General features: G+C 38.2%; 3 protein-coding genes across 3 annotated transcripts; 2 read left to right on the top strand and 1 right to left on the bottom strand.

Moving 5' to 3' along the window:
• The first annotated feature begins 5,953 nt into the window (after positions 1-5,953).
• LOC121234802 (protein trichome birefringence-like 23) lies at positions 5,954-9,400 on the top strand. Its single transcript, XM_041130902.1, has 3 exons — positions 5,954-6,407; positions 6,936-7,213; positions 8,396-9,400. Exons 1-3 carry the CDS (start codon positions 6,179-6,181, stop codon positions 9,167-9,169), a joined length of 1,281 nt encoding a protein of 426 aa, XP_040986836.1. The 5' UTR covers positions 5,954-6,178; the 3' UTR covers positions 9,170-9,400.
• Positions 9,401-10,490: 1,090 nt separating this feature from the next.
• On the top strand, positions 10,491-13,257 carry LOC121234801 (high mobility group B protein 6-like). Its single transcript, XM_041130901.1, has 9 exons — positions 10,491-11,093; positions 11,396-11,527; positions 11,619-11,887; positions 11,969-12,074; positions 12,175-12,240; positions 12,331-12,501; positions 12,603-12,706; positions 12,802-12,886; positions 12,980-13,257. The coding sequence occupies exons 1-9, from the start codon at positions 10,629-10,631 to the stop codon at positions 13,100-13,102; spliced, it is 1,521 nt and encodes a 506-aa protein (XP_040986835.1). The 5' UTR covers positions 10,491-10,628; the 3' UTR covers positions 13,103-13,257.
• An 8,188-nt stretch (positions 13,258-21,445) lies between these two features.
• On the bottom strand, positions 21,446-22,165 carry LOC121235521 (endoribonuclease Dicer homolog 2-like). The gene is made up of 2 exons (XM_041131866.1): positions 21,770-22,165; positions 21,446-21,685 (listed from the first exon to the last, which is right to left on the bottom strand). The coding sequence occupies exons 1-2, from the start codon at positions 22,013-22,015 to the stop codon at positions 21,446-21,448; spliced, it is 486 nt and encodes a 161-aa protein (XP_040987800.1). The 5' UTR covers positions 22,016-22,165.

The following is a 22,165-nucleotide window of genomic DNA, read 5'->3' as shown; positions in this document are numbered from 1 at the left end:
TGTTCTTGTTCATACCCATGGATCTCTTTGTGGATAAAGCTGATTATACCATGCAAATTGTCTAGTACATAGAGCTGATGTGGCAAAAACCTTGTTAATCATTCGCCAAAAGTTTTTTGTATATTTCATGTCAGGCAATAGGCAACCAGCAAGTGGCCCTCCACTAGAATGTTTCAATCAGCATGATGTTGATACATTATCTTAGTCCTTCAAAACCATACATATCCTTTAGCTATAAGCCTATTGATGAATCACTTGCCGATCCAGACTTTCATTTGAGTCTGATGAATTCATGCGCATACTTGGTTCCCCACATCTGAATTTGGTTTAAAAAAATAAAAAAACCTTCCAACTGTGATTTAATAACTAAATATGTTCGTTCGTTCTAAATTCTATTATGTCTATCACATTTGTTGATGTTGTACATTTTAAATGGCAACGACATAAATGTACTATATTATCAAATGTGACTGAAATAATAAAATCTAAGATCAACAATGACTTTCTATTTTTATTAAATTACTCAACATTAATTCAAAAACTAACATGCAGATAGGCTCTCACGCCAGATATCTTTATGAGAAATAATATTTGTAATTGTGAAATATACAAGTATCGTATAATATTTTTGAGAAAAAAGTAAATATACGAAATAGACATGGAAAAGAAAAACTAATTTTTTATTACTCACTCATGATCTATAGGGTGAAAAATATGACACCAGCGACCATAAAAGGTCAGGCTTCTAGCCCACCAAATATAGTATATTGATAATAATGGAACTAGCTGGGTTTCTAATATATCATTAGATACTCTTCCTTTACCCTTTTTAAAGACCAATTATATATAACGCATGAGAAGGGTCAATCTAAAAATAAATTAATAGGACTTAGATAGAAATAGTTCAACTTTTGCGAAAACTACGTCAAAATCTTCCATCTATAGCTAAGCAATAATGGTGTTAAGAAACAATTTACTAAATGATATTTACTATCTTCTCATTGATATAATTTGTAAATATATAGTTGTACAATAGTGATGATATACATGGAAATAAGATAATAAACGGCTATACAATTAAAACAAATATTTGGTAACTATCTAAGAGCAAAAGTGGTGGGATTTGGCAATAATCATGGGATCCGATTATGAGGTGCTGTAATACTCTCCCTTAAGTTGGTGCATGAAGATCTATAATGCCCAACTTGCAAGATAAGTAATGAAATAGATCAAAACCCAAGGCTTTGGTGAAGATATCGACAACTTGCTCAGAAGAGGGAAGATGAATGGTGGTGAAGAGGCCAGAACGAAGTTTGTCATGAATAATGTGGCAGTCAATTTCAATATGTTTGGTGCGCTCAAGAAAAATTAGATTTTGGGCAATGTGAAGAGTAGACTGATTGTCACAATAGAGAATCATGGGATCGGTGTGAGAGATGCCTAGGTCACGAAGAAGCTGTTGGAGCTAGATTAGTTCACATGTGGTGACGACCATGGCGCAATATTAAGCTTTCGTAGAGGAGCGAGCAACCGTAGTTTGTTTCTTAGTACGCCAGGAAATGAGACTATAATCAAGAGTGGTGAAGAAATCAGTAGTGGAGCGGCGAGTGGTAGGGCAACTAGCTCAATCAGAATCAGTATAAACACGAACATGCAAATCATTGGAGGAAGAGAAGAAGATGCCTTGACCTTGAGTGCCTTTAATGTAGTGAAGAGCGCGAGTGGCAGCTATCATGTGCAGAAGCCGGGGGCATGCATGAATTGGTTGAGAATATTCACTGCAAAAACAATATCGGGTCTCGTGATGTGAGATAAATGAGTAGTCCAACTAACCATTGGTAAGAGCTTGGATTAGAAAGAAGATCACCATCAGTGTCGCTGAGTTTCATATTTTGTTCCATAGGAAAGGAAGCAGGGTGTGAACCAAGGAGACCATTATCGGCAAGGATGTCCAGGGCATATTTTTGTTGGTTGAGAAAGATGCCTGAAGGGGATCGAGCAACTTCAATGCCAAGGAAATATTTGAGAGGCCAAGATCCTTGGTTTTGAAGTGCGTGAAAATAACAGATTTGAAGTAGGTGACCTGAGAAAGATCATTGCCAACAACCAATATGTCATCAACATAAACAAGTATAATGGTGAGGCTGGTAGCAATGATCAATGTAAAGAGAGAATGGTGGCCTGAGACTGAATAAAACCTGCAGTAAGAAGACCAAATGTTAGTTTAAAAAACCAGCTCCAGGAGGTCTGCTTGAGGCCGTAGAGAGATTTTTGAAGACGGCAAACCCGTGTCTTCCCCTTAAAACAATAACTGGGAGATAGTGTCATGTAAACTTTCTCATCAAGGTCGCTGTGTAAGAATGCATTGTGGACATCCATTTGGTGAATAATCTGATTTTTGGCGGCGATAACTGCGAGAACACAACGGACTGTGGTCATTTTGGCAATTGGAGCAAAAGTTTCATGATAGTCAATGCCTTCGACTTGAGTGTAGCATTTCACCACGAGCTGAGCCTTGTGGTACTCAACTGTACCATCTGCTCGTAGTTTGGTCTTAAAAACCCATTTGCAACTAATGGGTTTCTTACTAGGTGGGAGAGTTTCAAGTGTCGAAGTAGAGTTTTCTTCAAAAGCACGAAGTTTAGTGGCCATAGCTTCACGCCAGTGATAGTGGCGATTAATTTCTGAGTAACAGGTAGGATCAACAGTGGTAGTAAAGGCAGTTAAGAATGAATAATGAGCAGGAGAAAAATGAGAGTATGAGAGAAATGTAGATAAGGGGTGAGAAGTACCTGATGACTGTGCAGCGGTTGAAGTAGCAGTGGACTCCGTGGGTATGGTGGGACAAGCATAATCAAGAAGATAGGCTGGTCGAGTGATAGTGCGGTGGGGGCGAGAAGTGGGGGGTCTAGGATTGGGAGGTGTGGTCGAGGATGAAGTGGGTGAATAAGTAGGCTTTTCTGGAATGGGTAAAGGGAGAATGAGGGAAGTAGGTGTATGTGGAGGCACAAAAGTTTGGAAAGGAAATTGATTTCATAAAATGTAACATCACGGGAGTAGAAAATGTCGTGTGTGTCAAGATCATATAACTTATAAGTTTTACAGTTGCTCGGGTAACCGAGGAATACACAACGAGATGCACAGGGTGAAAATTTATCACGATGAGCAGTAAGAGTTTGGGCATAACAAAGACAACCAAACACTTGAATATGAGTGTAGGTGGGTGAAGTGTTGAAAATGAGTTTGATTTTGAAGGGAGCGACTAGGGGTTCTATTAATGAGGTGAGTAACAGTAAGGACACATTCGCCCCAAAATTTTAGGGGTAAATGTGCCTGAAAACAAAGACTACGAGCAACGTTCAGTAGCTGCCTGTGTTTATGTTCCGCAACACCATTTTGTTGATGAGTTTCAACACAAGTACGTTCATGAATGATGTTATGATCATGAAAATAGGTTTGGAGGTTTTAAGAGAGAAATTCTTGGCCATTGTCGTGCGGATAATTTTAACGGTGAAATTAAATTGGTTTTTAACAAGGGCAAAGAAATGCATTAAATAAATCCAAGTAGTGCGAGAAAAATCATCAACAATAGTCAAGAAATAATGTGAGCCACAAATAGAAGCAGTAGAATATCCACCCCAAATATCACAATAAAGTCGATTAAAAGGAATCGTACTTTTATTAGCATGAGTTGAAAAAGGTAAGCGAATATGTTTAGAACGAGCACAAACATCACAATGAGAAAGAGTACATAAACTATAAAAAATATGAGGAATAACAAAACTGGAAGAATGACCTAGATGTTGATGCCATAGGGTCTTATTGACAAGATGGTGAGTGGAGAAGGCAGTGAGTTTGTGCGGCCGAAAGATGTAGAGTCCATTGCAAGCTTCACACGCTCCATTTAGCCTCTTCGACTGAAGTCTTGAAAAAAATATGTAGAAGATGAGAAGAGGGCAACACAAGGTAAATTACTAGTGAGTTGAGGGAAAGAGAGGAGATTATAATGAAAAAGAGGGACAAAAAGGACATTGGAGAGAGTAAGGGTTTCTGATAACCGAATGGTGCCAACACCTTTAATGGGAATCATTTCTCTCGTGGGTAGCCGAATCTCACGGCTCAAAGGAGGCTGTTGAAGACTCAAGAAAGATGATCGGCAGTGGCTCATATGATCACTAACGCCACTGTTGATTATCCAATTAGTGTGGGGAAAACAAATAGAGGGGGTTGAGAAGGAGTTACCAACAAAGTTTGCCATCGGAGAAGGGGTTTGCAAGAGGATTCTGAGTTGTTGATAGTCTGCCAGAGAGAGCCATGGGATGGGACTCGAAGAGGAGTAAAAAAGATGCACTATGGCAGAAGGTGGTTTCCCAAGCAAAGAAGGCTTACGGTGGTTGTGAGGTTCACTCCCCAAGTGGGTAGCCGATGATGAGCTAGCAACGATTGCGCAGGTGTCCATCTTTGTCGCATTCGGTGCATTTGAGAGGTGGCCGTTAATGGGTGGAATGCCGAGCAACAAGAGCTATGATTTTCGATGGAATGCGGGAAGCTTGGAGGAGCTGTTGTTGTTCCTCTTGAAAGAAGATGGAGAAGATTCTGTTTAGAGATGGGAGAGGATCGATGGCAAGAATTTGGGACTAAAGGGCAGTGAACGAATCTTTGAGTCCCAAGAGAAATTGGAACACCCGTTCGTCCTCTACTCTTTTCTCTAAAGTAGTGGCATCGGTGGGGGGGGGGGGGGGGGGGTTGGAGGTTGCCTAATTCATCCCATAGTTGCTATTGTAATAATTGGGTATGGAGAGGTGATTTTGGTGAAGGTTGGATATTTCTCTTTTGAGATGAAATAGGCGGGCGTTGTTGCCGTGGCAAGAAGGGACTCAAGGTCGAGCCAAACAACATGGGGGTCATTGTGGTAGTTAAGGGAATTGGCAAGAGAAGGGGTAATGGTGTTGATGATCCAAGTGAGGACCATGTCCTTGGTGCGTCTCCATTGGGCATAATCAGGGGAAGTTTTTTCTTTGGGGGGAGGGGGGGGGCTTGGAGTGTGCCATCAATAAAGCATAGTTTGTTCTTGGTATTGAGGGTTCGACGAAGGGCGCGTTGCCATTTGAAGAAATTATCGCCGGTGAGATGACCTGAGATGAGGACAAGGCTGGGAGAATTAGAGGAGTGAAGAAGGCATGAGGAGAAAATTTCAGAGGAAGAAGACATGGGGGTCAACAGGGAAGGGGGCTCATGATTGAGATAGGCCTGATACCATGTTAGAAACAATTTTACTGAATGATACTTACTATCTTCTCATTGATATAATTTGTAAATATATAACTGTACAAGAAGAATGATATACATGGAAATAAGATCATAAACGACTATACAATTAAAACAAATATTTGATAACTATCTAAGAGCAAAACTGGTGGGATTTGGCGAGAATCATGGGATTCGATGAGGTGTTGTAATAAATGGAGAGAATATATACTTTTTTTAAAAAAAATGTTCCGATATTGTAAGACCACCTCACTTGTACTTGTAATATTAGTTATTTGATGGGTCAATGAACAATTTTGGAAATAGAATTCTTAATAAAGAAAAGGAAAAAAAATGGATGGCACATAGGTTTATTTTATAGTTGACTATTAATTCAATTGGTGTATCAAGAAACCTCACCCAACTAAAACCAAACGTCAACATGAGCAAACCTAAGGCCCAGACTTGGAACATTATTTGCTCACCAACTGAAGAAGCAGTCTGCCCATTAATAAGAAAACTGAAGAATCATTCAAAGTCTAAAATGGTTTTACTTTTTATAAGTAAAGTATATATATAAGCAAAATGTCCCGACAAAAAATAGGAAAGGGGAACGAACCTCGTAATTGTATATTCTTTTGTTTTACAGCTTAAATTATAAAATATTTCAATTTATGTCTTCAAATTATCTATCTTATTATCAATTTGCAGTCTCCCATGGCTTATCATGCGATGAGCATCTAATGACATACTTCAATGTCGGCCACTTTGATCTGTTATCACGCTAGTTTCAGAGTCTGGAGTATAGCTCGAAAGCCCATATAGTTAAGTTAATGCTCCAGAAACACGCATCGAATCAATATTTCAAAGCTTCTCACTTTTGCTCCGAGTTCAAGAGCTCAGAGCAAAGCAAGTGGTGTTGGGATAGAAAATGAAGCTAAATTGGAAGCAGTGGTTCCGAAACGTTCAGAACCGTATGCTCCTGAAGTTGATGATTGCCATTCTGTTGATGGGTCTTTCTTTTCGTCTAGTGTTCTTTCGTTCCACGGGGATTTCGTCAGTCTTGGAAGAAAAAAGCCCTTTCCCGGAGAAAACCGTGCTTTCAGAGCCACCTCAATCTGTGCAAGTTCAAGAACATGAAGATCAGGTTCCTCGGAAAGGTAATTGAATTCTGCTACACTTGGTTGTTGTTGTTGTTTTTTTTTTGTTTTGTTATTTTACCTTATTTCTTAGGATTGGATGCACTAGAGGGTCAAATGAAGGGTAAGTTACAATTCTTGACAAGTGTGGATAGTTGAGATTGACATTTTTAGGGGTTTTGTTAATAGTTTGTTTGTTTTAGTACCGTTGATTTATCGTTTTTCTGAGTCTCGATTCTAGTGAATCCGAGGGGAGTCAGTAATGCCTACATCAAGAGGACTTTATCAACGCAATGGTTAATTGGATTTGGCAATGCAATGAAGATGACGATGGAATTGAAATTAACAGCTTAAGAAATTGCAGAAACTAACTTGTACAAATCAATGACCCTATTACAATGGACATCAGAAGTTGCGCTCGGTTGAAACCCACCCGGATTACACAAACTACTCATAAAGTTGATTCTCTTATATTGTTGGTTTCCTTATCATTTTGTATATGTGCAGTTTGTATTTTGAAGTAAACGTTGGTTACAAAAAAACTTGCAGAAAAGTGTGATCTTTTTACTGGGGATTGGATAGCAAATCCATCAGGTCCTCTTTACACTAATCGGAGCTGCCAGTCAATTGAAAGTCATCAAAATTGTATGAATAATGGGCGGCCGGATACAGGGTACCTACACTGGAGGTGGAACCCAAGAGATTGCGAGTTACCGTCTTTTGATCCAGAAAGATTTCTTGAGATGATGAGGCACAAAACATGGGGACTAATTGGTGATTCAATATCTCGCAACCATGTGCAGTCATTGCTCTGCATGCTCTCAACGGTACTTGTTTAGATTGTTATAGCATATTCGAGTGTTGGATTTGGATTATTGAGCAAGAAGCTTTGTTGGTCCTGGCCTTGCTATTTTGCTTTTTAAACTACCTATGTGACTTGCGTGGTTTATCTGTTTTTTCCTGACACGATTATAATTTATTATTTTTGAGTAGTAGGAACAAATCAATCCACTGTGGAGCACTTTCTTTATCCCTATAGTGCGTATCCTTAAATGGTGTTTACTACTTCCAGTCGCCAAGTCACTTAAAAGATCTGGCTTCCGCACTACAGTTATCTCTGTAACTTCTACTCATTTAGAGGTTTTATATGTTGATTGTTTTTGCAATTCTTCTTCATGCTATTTATTTTTTTGATCGGTTTTTATTAGCAGCTTTATATACCCCAAAGGCATTCACACAAGACATTCTTGTACTCATATGGATGTAAATGTCAGAGAATTGGGGTCCTGATATGGAGATGGTTGTCAACGAACTCTAATATTCTAATTAAGTAGCCTGTGCGAAGTGTTAAAAGTTGTTTCCCAGCATTTCTCTACAAGGGTGCTTGTGTTGGTTATATATGGAATTTAATTCCTATAAGCTATTATATATATATATATGTATGTATGTATATATCCTATACAATTATAGTGTACGGTTGTGGTAGCTAGATAAAATAGATTTTGAACATACCCCTGCTTTTTTATTTATTTATTTTACCTATAAAGAAAACATAACCCTGCTTTTATCCACAACTGCATTTTTTATCTGACTTTGTATTGCTCATTGTTAGTATGCATTATATAAATGATTTTTTCCCTGAATGAGTGAATGGTATTTATACGCTGTAGTTCAACATTGGATTTATGAAGGCCCAATTACTATTAACCTTGTCAAGTACTTGACCTATATGACTTCATCTTGGCCCATACTTGGGCCAGTTGCTTTTCCTTAGTCAAGGGACCATTCTCACTGACACTTTCTCATGATTTTAATATGTCTTGTAGGCTATGGATTGTGTTATTTTGATTTCAAATGCTTTCTTGGGAATTTGATTATTGTGACTTTTAATTTAGTTTTGTCACTATTTCGGGTGTTGATGATCTTGAATTACCATTTGCATCTTTACTTAGAGACTAGCATTCATTTTCTGATGTCTGGCCTATTCAGTTGACCTATACTGCTCTCAGGTGGAAGAAGCTGTTGAAGTTTACCATGATGAACAATATAGGTCCAGAAGATGGCACTTTCCCTCGTACAATTTCACCATCTCATTTATTTGGTCCCCTTTCTTTGTAGAATCTGCTATTTTTGAGGATTTCAATGGTGTTTCAACATCTGAAGTTGAGCTTTATCTTGACAAACTGGACAAGAAATGGACGGACATATACCAGAACTTGGATTACATAATATTTTCAAGCGGCAAATGGTTTCTCAAATCTGCAATCTTTCACGAGAACAACACTGTTGTGGGTTGCCATTACTGTCCTAAAAGGAATTTGACAGAGTTGGGATTTGTTTTTTCTTATCGCAAAGCCCTCCAACATGTATTAAACTTCATTGTAACATCCAATCACAAGGGCCTGATATTCTTTAGGACTTCCACACCAGATCACTTCGAGAATGGAGAGTGGTCTAGTGGAGGGATTTGCCCCAAAACAGCACCAGTCAAAGAAGGTGAGATTGAATTGAAGGACTTGAACAGGGTTTTGCGCAACATAGAACTCGAGGAGTTTGAGAAGGCAGCACCCGAAGCTTCCAGAAATGGCGTGAGCCTTAAACTTCTTGACCTCACCTTGCTTTCATTATTGCGGCCTGATGGGCATCCAGGTGCGTACAGAGAGTTCTATCCATATGCAGGCGACGAAAACGCAAAAGTTCAGACCGACTGTTTGCATTGGTGCTTACCTGGGCCAATAGACTCTTGGAATGACGTGATAATGGAGATGGTTGTAAATGGTTAAGAATTCATACATAGTTTTGATGCATGAAATCCATATTCAACCATTTCAGGCTATGAGAAAATATTGGATGCGGCATTCTTCTTTCCAGACTTGTAGACAAATGGTACATTCCCACACCACGTATGTTATACTTCACTTTTCAGATCCATTTGGTTTCAGGATGCCCTTCAGCTCATCTTTCCTTTGGGTAATCTGTTCAGTGTTTTGATTAAATTAAATAATTAAATTTATCTAAGTTTTTTAGAACCACCGGTGATTTAGCATAGAGTGAAATGATTTAGAATACAAAAATAAACAGTTGATTTCATTTCTTCTTGTGCATATTTTAGGTAAAAGGAAGACAAGGCTTGTAATCTATACTGTTAAACATAGCTGACTTTACATTTTTTCTGTTCTCGGCATGTCGCAGATTCATAAGTAATCTGTGATACATCTCAATTTGCGCGCGTCATATGTAAAATTGAAAACTTTTTCTCATCAACCATTATTTATTATGCTACATCTCATACTTTGTGAAAAATACTCCCACACCTTATGAAAAAAAAGAAAAAAATTATAGATGTGGTATGAAAATAAATAGTAACTGATGCATAAAATTAAAATCAATCTTAAACCCAAGCACCGGGTGGATGACTACAACTCCAACCCCTTTAATGGGATTTGGTAGTGTGGTACAAATTGGTATTGGCAATAAATTATTAATTTGTGATCAATCATTTATTTTATGTAATATTTTTCCCAACATCTCATAAAATAAAAAGTAGTGTTACGCACAAATTTTGAGCTTACATTACAAATCATGATTGTAAAATAACTTGTTAGAAATTCAATTTTAGGCAAATTAAGCCGTAATTTGGTTATTTTCTATTTTAATCATCAACAAATCAATAACAATTGAAAGTGCCAACATATTTTATGGAACAGTCCTTTCAATGCCCCCACGAATCACGATCTTACAGCTTGAAGTTGTAAGGTCTTATACCTTTCCAAGTCCATCATATATAATAGAAAACTGTTATAGTTTTGCTCTCTTATTTTGATCGTTCGTATATTTTATATGTTTAAAGAAGTTTAAAAAATATTGAAAAGAAAAAAAAAAATTTAATACACGAAAAAACACGCCGAGCAATACATCTGACGACTGAGTAGCATTTTCTTCTATAATACAGGTTATAGACATAGACATATTTGGTATGGAAGCCTTTTAAATTTTAAAACCTCAAATCGCCCTCTTTATTTGGCAGTAAGAATTACCGCTCTAAGGCTACCAACGGTCAAATTTAGCTTAATACATGTAACTCGGATCCCAAACAGCTCTCCAATCATCAAAATCCATTTGAAATTTGAAAAATCTTACCGTTGCATTCCTTCACTATAAGAAACCCTTCCTTCACAATGTAAATCGCACTAACCCAAACCACTTGTTCTCTTTTAGTATTCCCTGTTTCTCTCTTCCACCATGGCTCAGACCGTTGCCGAGATGACCATTGGCCCAGTCCCTACAAAAAAGACTAGAAACAACAGAAAGGCACTCAAGGAGAAAAACTCATCAGCGAAAGAGGCCAACATCCTGTCCGGGAAGGTCTCCGAGCCCTCACCGATCCCCGTTCCGCCGGCCGATAACCCAGAAAAGGAGAACCACGAGAGCCTCTCGCAGCCACGGTCCTCGCCCAAGAAGGGCAAAGCGGCCTCCAAGAAACAGTCAAAGAAGCAACCGCAATCTTTTGAGAATGACTTGCTGGAAATGCAAGAGAAGCTGCAGCAGTTGACACTCGAGAAGGACAAGGCCGAGGAGCTCTTGAAGGCCAAGGATGAGATGTTGAAGCATAAGGAGGAAGAGCTTGAGAACAGAGACCGACAGCACGAGAACCTTCAGATGGAGTTGAAGAAGTTGCAGAAGTTGAAGGAGTTTAAACCCACGGTGGTACGTTTTCTTGACCTTCTTGTTCTCTTTCTCCTCGTTTGTTTGATCACAAAATGAAGAGAAATTTTATAATTAATCATTTGGTTTGATTTTAAATTATTCTCGATCTACAAGTTCGAAACTACCGTCTTTTCTAAATCGGGCAATATGATTTTCAGTTTGGTTGCTCAGAAATAAAGAAAATTAAAGAAAAGACTTTGAAAGTATAGGAAAGCTCCTCTCCTTTTTTTTTTTTTTTTTTTTTTTTAAGTTGGCATGGGATCTGAAGTCTCTATCATTTCTTTCATTTATTCTTTGTTCAGACTTTCCCTATTATTGGTCAATCTCTGGGAGACAAGGAGCAAGACAAGAAAGAGAACAAGAAGAAGGGGTGCCCTGAAAAGAAAAAGCCTTCTCCACCGTACATCCTATGGTGCAAAGACAACTGGAATGAGGTAAAAACAGAGAAATGGGTTTTGTGAATTGAACAAGATGTTTGGATCTATGTACATATAGGTGACTGTTTTAGTGGGATTTTTTTATTAGGCTAAGAAAGAAAATCCAGAGGCTGAATTCAAAGAAATTTCAAACATTTTGGGAGCGAAATGGAAGAATATCACTGCAGAAGAGAAGAAGCCTTACGAGGAGAAGTATCAGGCTGAAAAGGAAGTCTATTTGCAGGTGACTGCGAAGGAGAAGCGCGAGAGTGAAGCTATGAAGCTCTTGGAGGAGGAGCACAAACAGAAGACTGCTATGGAATTGCTTGAACAGTATCTCCATTTCAAACAAGCAGCAGCAAAAGAAACCAAGAAGAAGTAAATCCCATTATCTATTTCTTCAAATCGTCTTTACTCTCTCATCACGGCGTTACTAACAATTCTGATTTTTGTTCACAGGAAGGATAAGGATCCATTGAAACCCAAGCATCCAATGTCATCATTCTTCTTGTTCACAAACGATAGGCGAGCTGCACTGCTTGCGGAGAAGAAGAATGTTTTAGAGGTATTTGATTTATAATCACAATTCTCATTTTCAAAATTGTTTTAGTTGGTAGCCCATCTGCTCACCCCTAATTTGATGAATTTGGGCTTCGTAATAATAGGTTGCAAGGATCACTGGTGAAGAGTGGAAAAACATGACAGAAGAACAGAAAGGACCTTATGAAGAGGTTAACTCATTTTCAAAGAAAACTTTTCTGCCCGGGCGTAAATTCCTGTTTAGTTCGAGTCTCACTGTTCTCTCTGTTTGAAACTTGCAGATGGCAAAGAAGAATAAGGAAAAGTATTTGCAAGAAATGGAAGCTTACAAGCAGAAGAAAGATGAAGAAGCTGCCAATCTCAGAAAGGAAGAGGAAGAGCATATGAAACTTCAGAAGCATGAGGCCTTTCAGCTTCTGAAGAAGAAGGAGAAAACTGAGAATATAATCAAGGCACGTTAACAAACAATCAATCATAAAATATATTTTTTTTTTCTTTTTCCTTGTGAAGACATATCTTTTTACTGCTGCTAATATTGTTCTCCAATGTGCAGAAAACGAAAGAAATTCAGCAGAAGAAGAAGCAGCAGCAGAAGGAGGACAAGAAGTCTGACCCTAACAAGCCTAAAAGGCCCGCATCCTCTTACCTTCTATTCAGGTAAGGTGTTTACAATCTTAAATGCGCGCTAAATTCAGTGTGGCAATCAAGAAAAAAGATTTATTTGTGAAGTGTCATGCTTTTTGTTGATGCAGCAAAGATGCAAGGAAGAATCTATTGGAAGAGCGACCTGGGATTAATAACTCTACCCTCAATGCTCTTATTTCTGTGAAATGGAAGGTATTTTATTTGTTTTTTAGATTAACTTTTTGTTAGGAACGTATGAGAGAGTAACGTATTCTTCTTCAATAATCTCTTGCTGCGTGGTTACAGGAATTGAATGAAGTAGAGAGAAAAACTTGGAATGACAAAGCTGCTGAGGCAATGGAAGCCTACAAAAAGGAATTGGAGGACTACAACAAGTCTGCTGCTGCAACCTTGGATCAGAACCCCTAAAAATGAAAAGCTTTTTTCGATAGTTGAAGTTCTAACAGTAGCGTTGACAACTTAGCTATCAAACTGATAGCTAATCTTTGATAATGTAGTATTATTTGGACTCCTCCATGGCAACTTGCCTATCAAACTGAATGAAAATCCAGAAGTCCATTTATGCGTCTTGGCAATTTGCATATTTTCCGGCCCTTCTAGGCTATTAGTAACTAAAGTATATTTCTTTATCAAAAAAGCTTTCTCACGAATCACACTCCCTCGAGTCACTAAAAAACCCTACGGGGATGATTTTGTTTCAGCGCGCTATTGGGGGGGAATGATCCGAGGCCCACTGAGCCCTTTTAATGGCCAGCCACATATTCTTTGCCAAAACCACTTTGGAGCGGTCGGTCTGCTACTTCGGCTTTAACAGCCCTCAATGAAAATCTGCCACATCAGCAACTCTACCCGAAGCTTATAATCATCACACCATGCGATGTGAAATTTGAATGCCAGAAAAACCCAGAAATCTAATATAAACCCAGAAAAACCCAGAATTTCCCACTTCTAATATAAAAAAACCCAGAAAAATAAAAATAAAAAACAGAAAAGAAATATTATGTATAAAAAAGCTTAGTGATCAAGGTAGAATCTTGCCATGGCTATTTAATTCATAGAAGGTGATTGAAAAGTAATAAATGCATTCATCAGTTCTCTCCTTTGCAATTAGTTCATTCTCGTTGTTTTCCGCATGTCTCCAACCATCCTCAACATTGTCACGGTCTTCCTGTGTTTCTTCACTATCTTCTTCCTCGTAGCCTTCTTGTTTGAGCGGTCATGATTTTTTCATTACATTCACAGAGATAGCAGATGAAGGCAAACTTTACGCTGTGCAACTTTGCCTCCAAGTTCGGTTTGGGCCCTACTGCTTTGTTGGGAGCTGCAGGGGGACAAAGAGATCTGGGGGGGGGGGGGGGGGGGGGGGGGGGGGGGGGGGGGGGGGGGGGGGGGGGGGGGGGGTGGGGTTTCCCGGAGTGCGGATCTATTGTAGTTTAAATGAAAAGCCTATGTGGCATCAATATATTGGAAGTCGATCAGCAACTGTGCTGATCCCACACCCCACACTTGACGTGTGGTTTTTTTTTTTTTTTTTAATTTTTAATTTTTAATAATATTAATCTGTCGAATTTTTTTTTTCCCTCTCTCTCTTATTTTCTTTTCTTTCCGTCTAAGCCATTCGAATTTCTCATGGCGCGAAACCCCCATCTCCCTCGCCAGCTCGTCGCATCACCTCCCTTTGGCCAGCTCCACCCGCGACGGCGTCCCTCTACCCAGCACCGCCACTCCCCGTGATTTTTATAAACGGAGCAAATCTGGTGGCCCAGTGCTCGAAACCCCCGTCCAACCTTGCCCAGCGCCACCCCGCGTCGCCCGTCATCTGTCTAGCACCACCCCGCAACACCGTCCATCTGTTCAGCGCCACCCCACGACGATCCATCTGCCCAGCGCCGCCCCTCCCCGCGAGTTGATTTAACCGACAGCAAAGACAAGACCGGTGGAGCTCTGTTTTGTCGCCGCCCCTGCTCAGCTTCGTAGGTAACTTCTTAACCAATTTTGAAAGTATATACATAAGTTTTTTTAATTTTATCCTGAGCTAGCTTTGTATCCGCCTTTCGGTTTCTGTCTCTTCTCGTTTTCTTTACATTTTCTGAGATTGTATTTTCGTTGTGGGCAACTTGCATTGCTAAGGAGTATTACCGTTGTGTGCATAAATTAAATTTATTGCGGCTTAGGGCATGGAGAAATTAATGTTCTTCTTGTGTGAACTTGAGTTCAGAGTCTTAGTAGTTGAATCCAGTGGCATAAATTAAATTTCTTGCGGCAAAAATTGAATAAGATATCATATCTTTGTAATTGCCTTCAAACTTGTTGGTCAAAATACATTTAGGAGCCTTTATTTGATTTTATGTATGGATGCTTGCAGACGAAATCAAGTCTGTTTATGTGAGAAACTTACCACCTACTGTATCTGCTTCTGAAATTGAGGAGGAATTCAAGAATTTTGGTAAACTCAGTGAGGAGGCTTATTGAACTGTTTTACTTCATTATAGCATTGACTTATATGAAGCTAAATGCTTATTGTGTGCACGAGATTGAATTCCATGGAGTTTTTTTTCTTTTGTTTGTTAAATTTGTTTGTTGAAATTCCATAGATTTCAGTTTTGATCTTTGATGCTTGATGTACTTTTTGTACCATGTTTGATAACTTTTATTTATGGGCTTTCATAAATAACTTTTTTCTTTTGTTTGCTAAATAACTTTTTTTCACTATATCCATGGATTTTAGTTTGCTGAGTTACTTTTTTCACTATATCCATGGATTTTTTTCTTCTTTTGTTTGCTGAAATTCCATGGATAGAATAGCATTTCAATTCTACTAAATTCGGCGGACTTTTTTCCTTTTGTTTGCTGAATTTGTTTATGTAGTGTTTCCATGGATTTTAGTTTCAATCTCTGATGGTTGATGACTTTTTCTACCATGCTTGATAACTTTTATTTATAGGCTTTCATGAATAACTTTTTTCTTTTGTTTGCTGAATAAAGTGAAGATGTTTGATAACTTTACTTTATTTAGACTAGGTTCAAATGAATAACTTCTTTCTTTTGTTTAGACTAGGTTCAAATGACATGCTTTATTACAATTTATACTAAGAAAATACTTTGTCTAATGACCACTCCTTTTATTGGCATTCGTAGTTTTAGCGTGATGGGGGAAGAGGAAAATGAAATGTTACCTAGGCCTTCAATGTCGACTTCACAGTCATATGTTGGTCCTATAAATCCATACTATATGCCGAGGCCTCAAAATACATATGGAAATCCCAATGTCTACCATGTGAGTAGTCTTTTATTTTTTAATAAAGTTTATTTGACGTGCTTATGAATCTAACAAATTGCATAATCGCAGCATTCTTTTTACATAAATATGCCATACCCTCCGTCGAGTAATCCGGAGAACTTTAGACGAGTTGAAGATTCATTCCAGGTATTACATATCTTAATTTTTGAACCAATGTCTAACAATTAACATGTTAATTTGTTTAAAATCATTCTTATTATTTCCATTACAACGCCCCTGGTTAAAGGATCTACCGATGCCACCTTATATGCCCTACCCTCCACTGAGTAATTTGGAGGACTTTAGGCCAGTTGAAAATTCAGTCCAGGTATATTTCTCTGAAGTTTTGAACCAAATTTAAAAATTTAACATGTTAATTTGGCAAAAGTCATTCCATTTTTTCTAATAACGTGGCTGTTTGAGCAGATGCCATCTCATATGCCCTACCTTCCGTCAAGTAATTCGGAGGACTTGAGGCAAGAAACGCCTCCCGCATTAACTTTGCCAAGTAGTGCAGAATTTGACCAAAGTGTTGAAAGTACATCCGATCAATGCGCAAATGCTACTACTGGTGGTATTAATCTCTTCTTTGACTTTAAGACTGCTTATATTGAATTGATGCTAATCTATTCATAATTTTTTGTGTTTTTAGAAACTTTATCTGACGCAAATGAAGAGGTAGAGGCTACAACTGTTGTCCCAGATGATGGTGTATGAGTTGAAGCACCAAAATCTGGTATGGAATTCGAAAGTAAAAAAGAGTTTACGGCCTATTATAAGAGATATGCCAAGCAAGAAGGCTTTGGTGTAAGGACGCAACAGACAAAGAGAGACGATGATGGGAGGGCTGTGTATGTGACTGTTGGTTGTGCCCGTGGCAGAAAGTACCGACCTAGGCACAGTAATATCTCGAGGCCACGACCAACCACTAAAACAGATTGTAAGGTAAAGGTAAATGCCTCCTTGAGTAAGAATGGCAAATGGTTTATCACTACTGTTGATAATGAGCATAACCACATTACTATGAGACACAAGAAGACAAGACTCTTGTGATCTCACAAGTGTCTAGATGAATACAGCCAAAGGATCCTCGACCTTAATGACAGAGCCGGTATTAGAATGAACAAAATTATTACTCTCTTGTCGTCGATGCGGGGGGTTTTGAGCATCTAGATTTTCAAGAGAAAGATTGTCGGAATTTCATCGACAAGGCTAGACATTTAAGATTGGGTAAAGGTGGCGGCAAAACACTTAATGAATATTTTCAAAGAATGAGAGATCAAAATGATGGCTTCATTTCTTTCATGGACGTGGATGATGAGGGAAGGTTACAAAATGTTTTGGGCTGATGCACGGAGTCGAGTGGCCTATGAGTATTTCAGAGATGTTGTAACCTTCGATACAACATACCTAACAAACCGGTACGGGTTGCCCTTTGCTCCATTTGTTGGTGTTAACCATCATGGGCAGTCCATACTACTTGGGGCGGGGTTGCTGTCAAGTGAGGATACACATACCTTTGTGTGGTTGTTTCGAATGTGGTTGGATTGCATGAATGGTCAGGCGCCCAAAGCCATCATAACCGACCAAGACCGGGCAATGAAGAATGCTATCGCGATTGTATTTTCAGAAACTCGCCATAGATATTGTTTATGGCATATAATGCGCAAACTTCCAGAGAAGTTAGGGTCTCACTCCTAATTCAACACAGGGTTGAAGACCTCTATTTAAGCTGCATTGTATGATTCACAAACTTCCACGGAATTTGAGGAGAGGTGGGGTGAATTACTTAACAAGTACGATCTCAGAGGCAATAATTGGCTCCAATCCTTATACGATGAAAGGACTTTTTGGGTTTCGGTTTACTTGAAGGATGTATTCTGGGCTGGTATGAGCACGACACAACGATCAGAAAGCATGAATACTTTTTTTGACGGGCATGTCCATTCTGGTACGACTTTGAAGGAATTCGTTGACCAATTTGATAATACTCTACGAAAGAAGGTCGAGTTAGAGACAACGGCTGATTTCAATTCTAGCAACCAAACGATCCCTTGCATTTCCCCTTTCAGTATTGAGAAGCAGTTTCAAAAGTTATATATAAATGCAAAATTTAAAGAGGTCCAAATAGAGCTAATTGGCCTAATGTGTTGTAATTGCACACTGGTAAGCAAGCAGGGGTGCATTGAAACCTTTGATGTATTGGATGAGATTTCTATGGATGACCACACCAAAACAGTCCACTACTCAGTTTACTATAACGAAGAGGAATACGAGTTAAAATGCATGTGTGCATTTTTTGAGATGAGGGGGATTCTATGTAGGCATGCATGTCAGTTGAAAAAGATTAATGTGCTACCAGATATATATGTCTTGGATCGCTGGAGAAAGTTCAAGAAGAGGAGATACACATTAATCAAAAGTAGTTATAATGACTTGCGAGTCAGTGTAGACGCATGGAGGTATGAACTTGTGGTAAAAAGATGTTTGAAATTAGCAACGCGTATCTCCCCTTGTGATAAGCATGTCAATGCATTCTTGAGCTATGTCGATGAGTTGGAGTCAAAATGTGAAGGTTTATGTAGGGGGTCGAAATCTGAATCAACGAATGTGGGACAAATGGTGGTCGTGAATAAGGGTAAAAAGATATTAAGTCCCAATGTTGTCCGAGGGAAAGGGAGACCCCCAACTCAAAGAAAGGTTCCGCCCGTGGAGAAGATGGCAACGGAGAGAAAGAAGAAACAAGTAATAATTTGACCATATTTTATTTTGAAAATCTTTGATGATGAAACACAATTTGACCATAATTCTGTTTTGAAATTTTAGACTTGCCAGAAAATCTTTGATGATGAAACACAATTGGGTGACATCCCAGGATCTCAACTTGACCAATCTGTTATGAGGGTTGGTGTTCCTACACAAAACATCTTTGTCACACAATCGATGCCATCAAGAAATGAGGTCTTCAGCTCTCTTTTTTGGTTAATTGTGTCTTTTGATGGATATTTTTTTTCCATTACATAATGCATGCATAATTGAAACGGTATAATCATAGTTGTTTTTTTACAGATGAGTGACCATATTGATGCTGTGTAGAGGGTATGGTGCCGTTTGTGGAGATGGTGTGTATAATTTTTGTACCTTTTGAAGAGGGTGTTTCGGTAGTTTGTGAATAAGTGGTCTATAATTTTTGTACCTCTTGGAGAGGAAGTTTTGGTAGTTTGTCAATATGCAAAGGTAAGATGTTTTTGTACCTCTTGGAGAGGAAGTTTTGGTAGTTTGTCAACATGCAAAGTTAAGATGTTTTTGTAAGATATTTTTGTACCTCTTGGAGAGGAAGTTTTGATCAATGTTTTGAATACCGTACCGGACGCCGTATCGGTCAAGGCACTGGAACGAAATATTTCGGTACCGGTACCGTTTCGGGATAACGTTTCGGGATAGTCGATATATGAATAAATTATATATATAAATATATATAAAAATTATATTCTAAAATAATAGTCTATATATAAATAAATTATATATAAATACATATATATATATATAAATTATAAATAGTCTAGTCTGAATTGGAGGTTAAAAAATAAGCTTGTAGTTTGAAAAAAAAAAAACACAGGCCGAAATTCAGGCCGGTACCGGCTGGATGGCCGAAACGAAAAATTTCGGCCGTACCGGCCGGTACGGTACGAAATTTAAAACACTGGTTTTGATAGTTTCTCAACATGCAAAGGTAAGATGGTTTTGTACCTCTTGGAGAGGAAGTTTTGGTAGTTTGGTAGTTTGTGTATTTTGTGTGAATATGCAAAGGTACCCTTTTTTTACCTCTTGGAGAAGGTATTTTGGTAGCTTGAGCCGATTGGTCTACATGCAGAGAGTTTTGATTGTGTACGTTGGTTAACTGTGTCTTTGATCACTGGCTACAAGTAAAGGTTTGGTTTCTTTCTTTTTTGTAGCTAAAATTTACTGAATCTTAGTATTTTTAACGTTTTAAAGTTGAAGTATTCCATCATGGGTTTTGTTGTTCTCTATTTTGCATTTATGTCAATATATGATGCGCAGATTGGTGTACTGATGGAGTTATGACACTAATAAAGTTTCATCATTACTTTTATCTTGAAGAGTATTGGATTCTATATAACTGTTGCATTGAAAATTTTTTTCAACACAACTAACACCACATTTTCAAAGTATTTTGCAGACTTGTTGTGTGCAGATTGTGTTCCTTTTCTTATCACGTTATGATGATTATTGTAAGTCAAATCTCTTTGCATCTTGAAAATTTGAAATTGGCATCTGTCAATATGAGGGTGGTGGTGGTGGTGCTGCAGTTGCAGAATAACTTCTATTCGGGGCTTGATGGTAGAAATCATTGGTTTATGTATTATAGGCTGTTTTTTTTTTGTAATGTTTGTTCTCTTTTAAGACTGGGAAGTGCAGCCAGATCTTTATGTACAGATTATGTTCCTTTTCTGATCACGTTATGATGATTAAGTCAAATCTCTTTGAATCTTGAAGATGAGAAACCCGCATCTGTCAATAGATTGTAAGGTTATTGTGGTGCTGTTGCAGTTGCAGAATAACTTTCATTCAGGACTTGATGGTATAAATCACTGGTTTATGTATTATAGGCTGTTTTTTTTTCTTTATTTTTGTAATGTTTGTTCTCTTTTAAGACTGGGAAGTGCAGCCAGATCTTTATGTACTCCTTGAGATATTGATATGATCTACTAATTCCCAGTGGTATTTGGACAGTGCTCATTGTATGATTGTGTTGTGGCAATGCTTTTAATTTTTCTGTCTGCATGCATGTATTAGACACGGCCTGAGGCTAAGGGACCAGGTGCACACAGTACCCATGCACATACAATTCAGATATATATTTCATGCCGTTTATGGTGACCAAAATATATATTGAAGAGTGCATGCATGTGATACAGCAGTACTACCACTGCCGTGGCTAGTAAATGCTAAACTGCACGCTAAAATTGCTTGCATGGCAAATAATTGTCATGCCAATATTGTCATGCTAAAACTGCATGCACAGCGTCTAATTATTAAGTTTTGGTCAATAAGATTTAATCAATCTTATAAATCTTGCATCTATAAATAGTACTAAAATCTTAAATCTCAAATTATAAATTTGCTTATAAAGTACTACTTAATAATTATTTATTGGCTGGGGATATTGTGCATGCATGGCTGGTTCAGGTCTTGTCTATGTTTTCAATACCCAACTTATCATTACAAATGAAAATTTAATGAAGTACAATACAATATGCTATTTACATGAAATTTATCATTAGATACCCCTTTTGTACATTATAACCAAAACATAGGGGGGAGTACCATTACAGTTGATCCATTAAAAAATGGAGTACAATATTTACATAGAATTTATCCAAACCAAGTCAAAATTATTACAAATATGACAACCCAATGAAAACACAATAATTTGCAGTTTTTGGATTTCAGAGTTGTCTCTCTCTCTCTCGTACTTTATCTTCCCTTTTATTCACTTCGTGCTCGCGCAACAATTTGTCACCCCATATCTTCCAAACAATATGTTTCTCTCTCTGATGCTTTCCAGTGGCTGGGAGCAAAAGATAATCAGTCTCAGCTCCCAAAATATCTCCATCCATACGCTCGTTTAAAATTTTCAATCTCAGAACTCTTAAAAGAGTTTTCTGAAACCTTGTACACAAATGGACCTGCAAAAAAATGCAGGATTATTTAATATACCACTTAAACTAACAAAGTAAAGTGAAAAATAAACACAGAGAGAGAGAAGTGACCTGATCTTTGCTGAGATTAAGCACTCCTACATATTTAAAGGTCACTGGCAAACTACCCCTGTCAACATCCAAGTCAAAATGCAAGCTTTCAAGTTCAGATTCTAGCTTGTTTCTCAGGACAAGCACGATATCATGAAGTGGAATATCAAATTTCTGCTCCAGCTCCATTAAGTAGCAATGATACAATATATTCAAATTCTTTGGAACATGACCGGCCAGTTCAGGTGGGAAATAACTGGGTTGCATTTCAATATAAGGTTCGTTCCCTGTAGATTTAATAGTTACAAATAAGAGTATAAGCGGCAATCATCAAAAGGATATATAAGAAAACAACGGGGCTGAAAAAACACAAGGGGCACAGAATTCTTCCTGTCTTACATATTAGCATTGTAAGCA

The sequence above is a fragment of the Juglans microcarpa x Juglans regia genome, chromosome 6D (genome assembly GCF_004785595.1).
Source record: "Juglans microcarpa x Juglans regia isolate MS1-56 chromosome 6D, Jm3101_v1.0, whole genome shotgun sequence".
In the NCBI taxonomy this organism is placed as follows: Eukaryota; Viridiplantae; Streptophyta; class Magnoliopsida; order Fagales; family Juglandaceae; genus Juglans; species Juglans microcarpa x Juglans regia.
The sequence above is the reverse complement of the archived record's forward strand: the minus strand, read 5'-3'. Positions and strand labels throughout refer to the sequence as shown.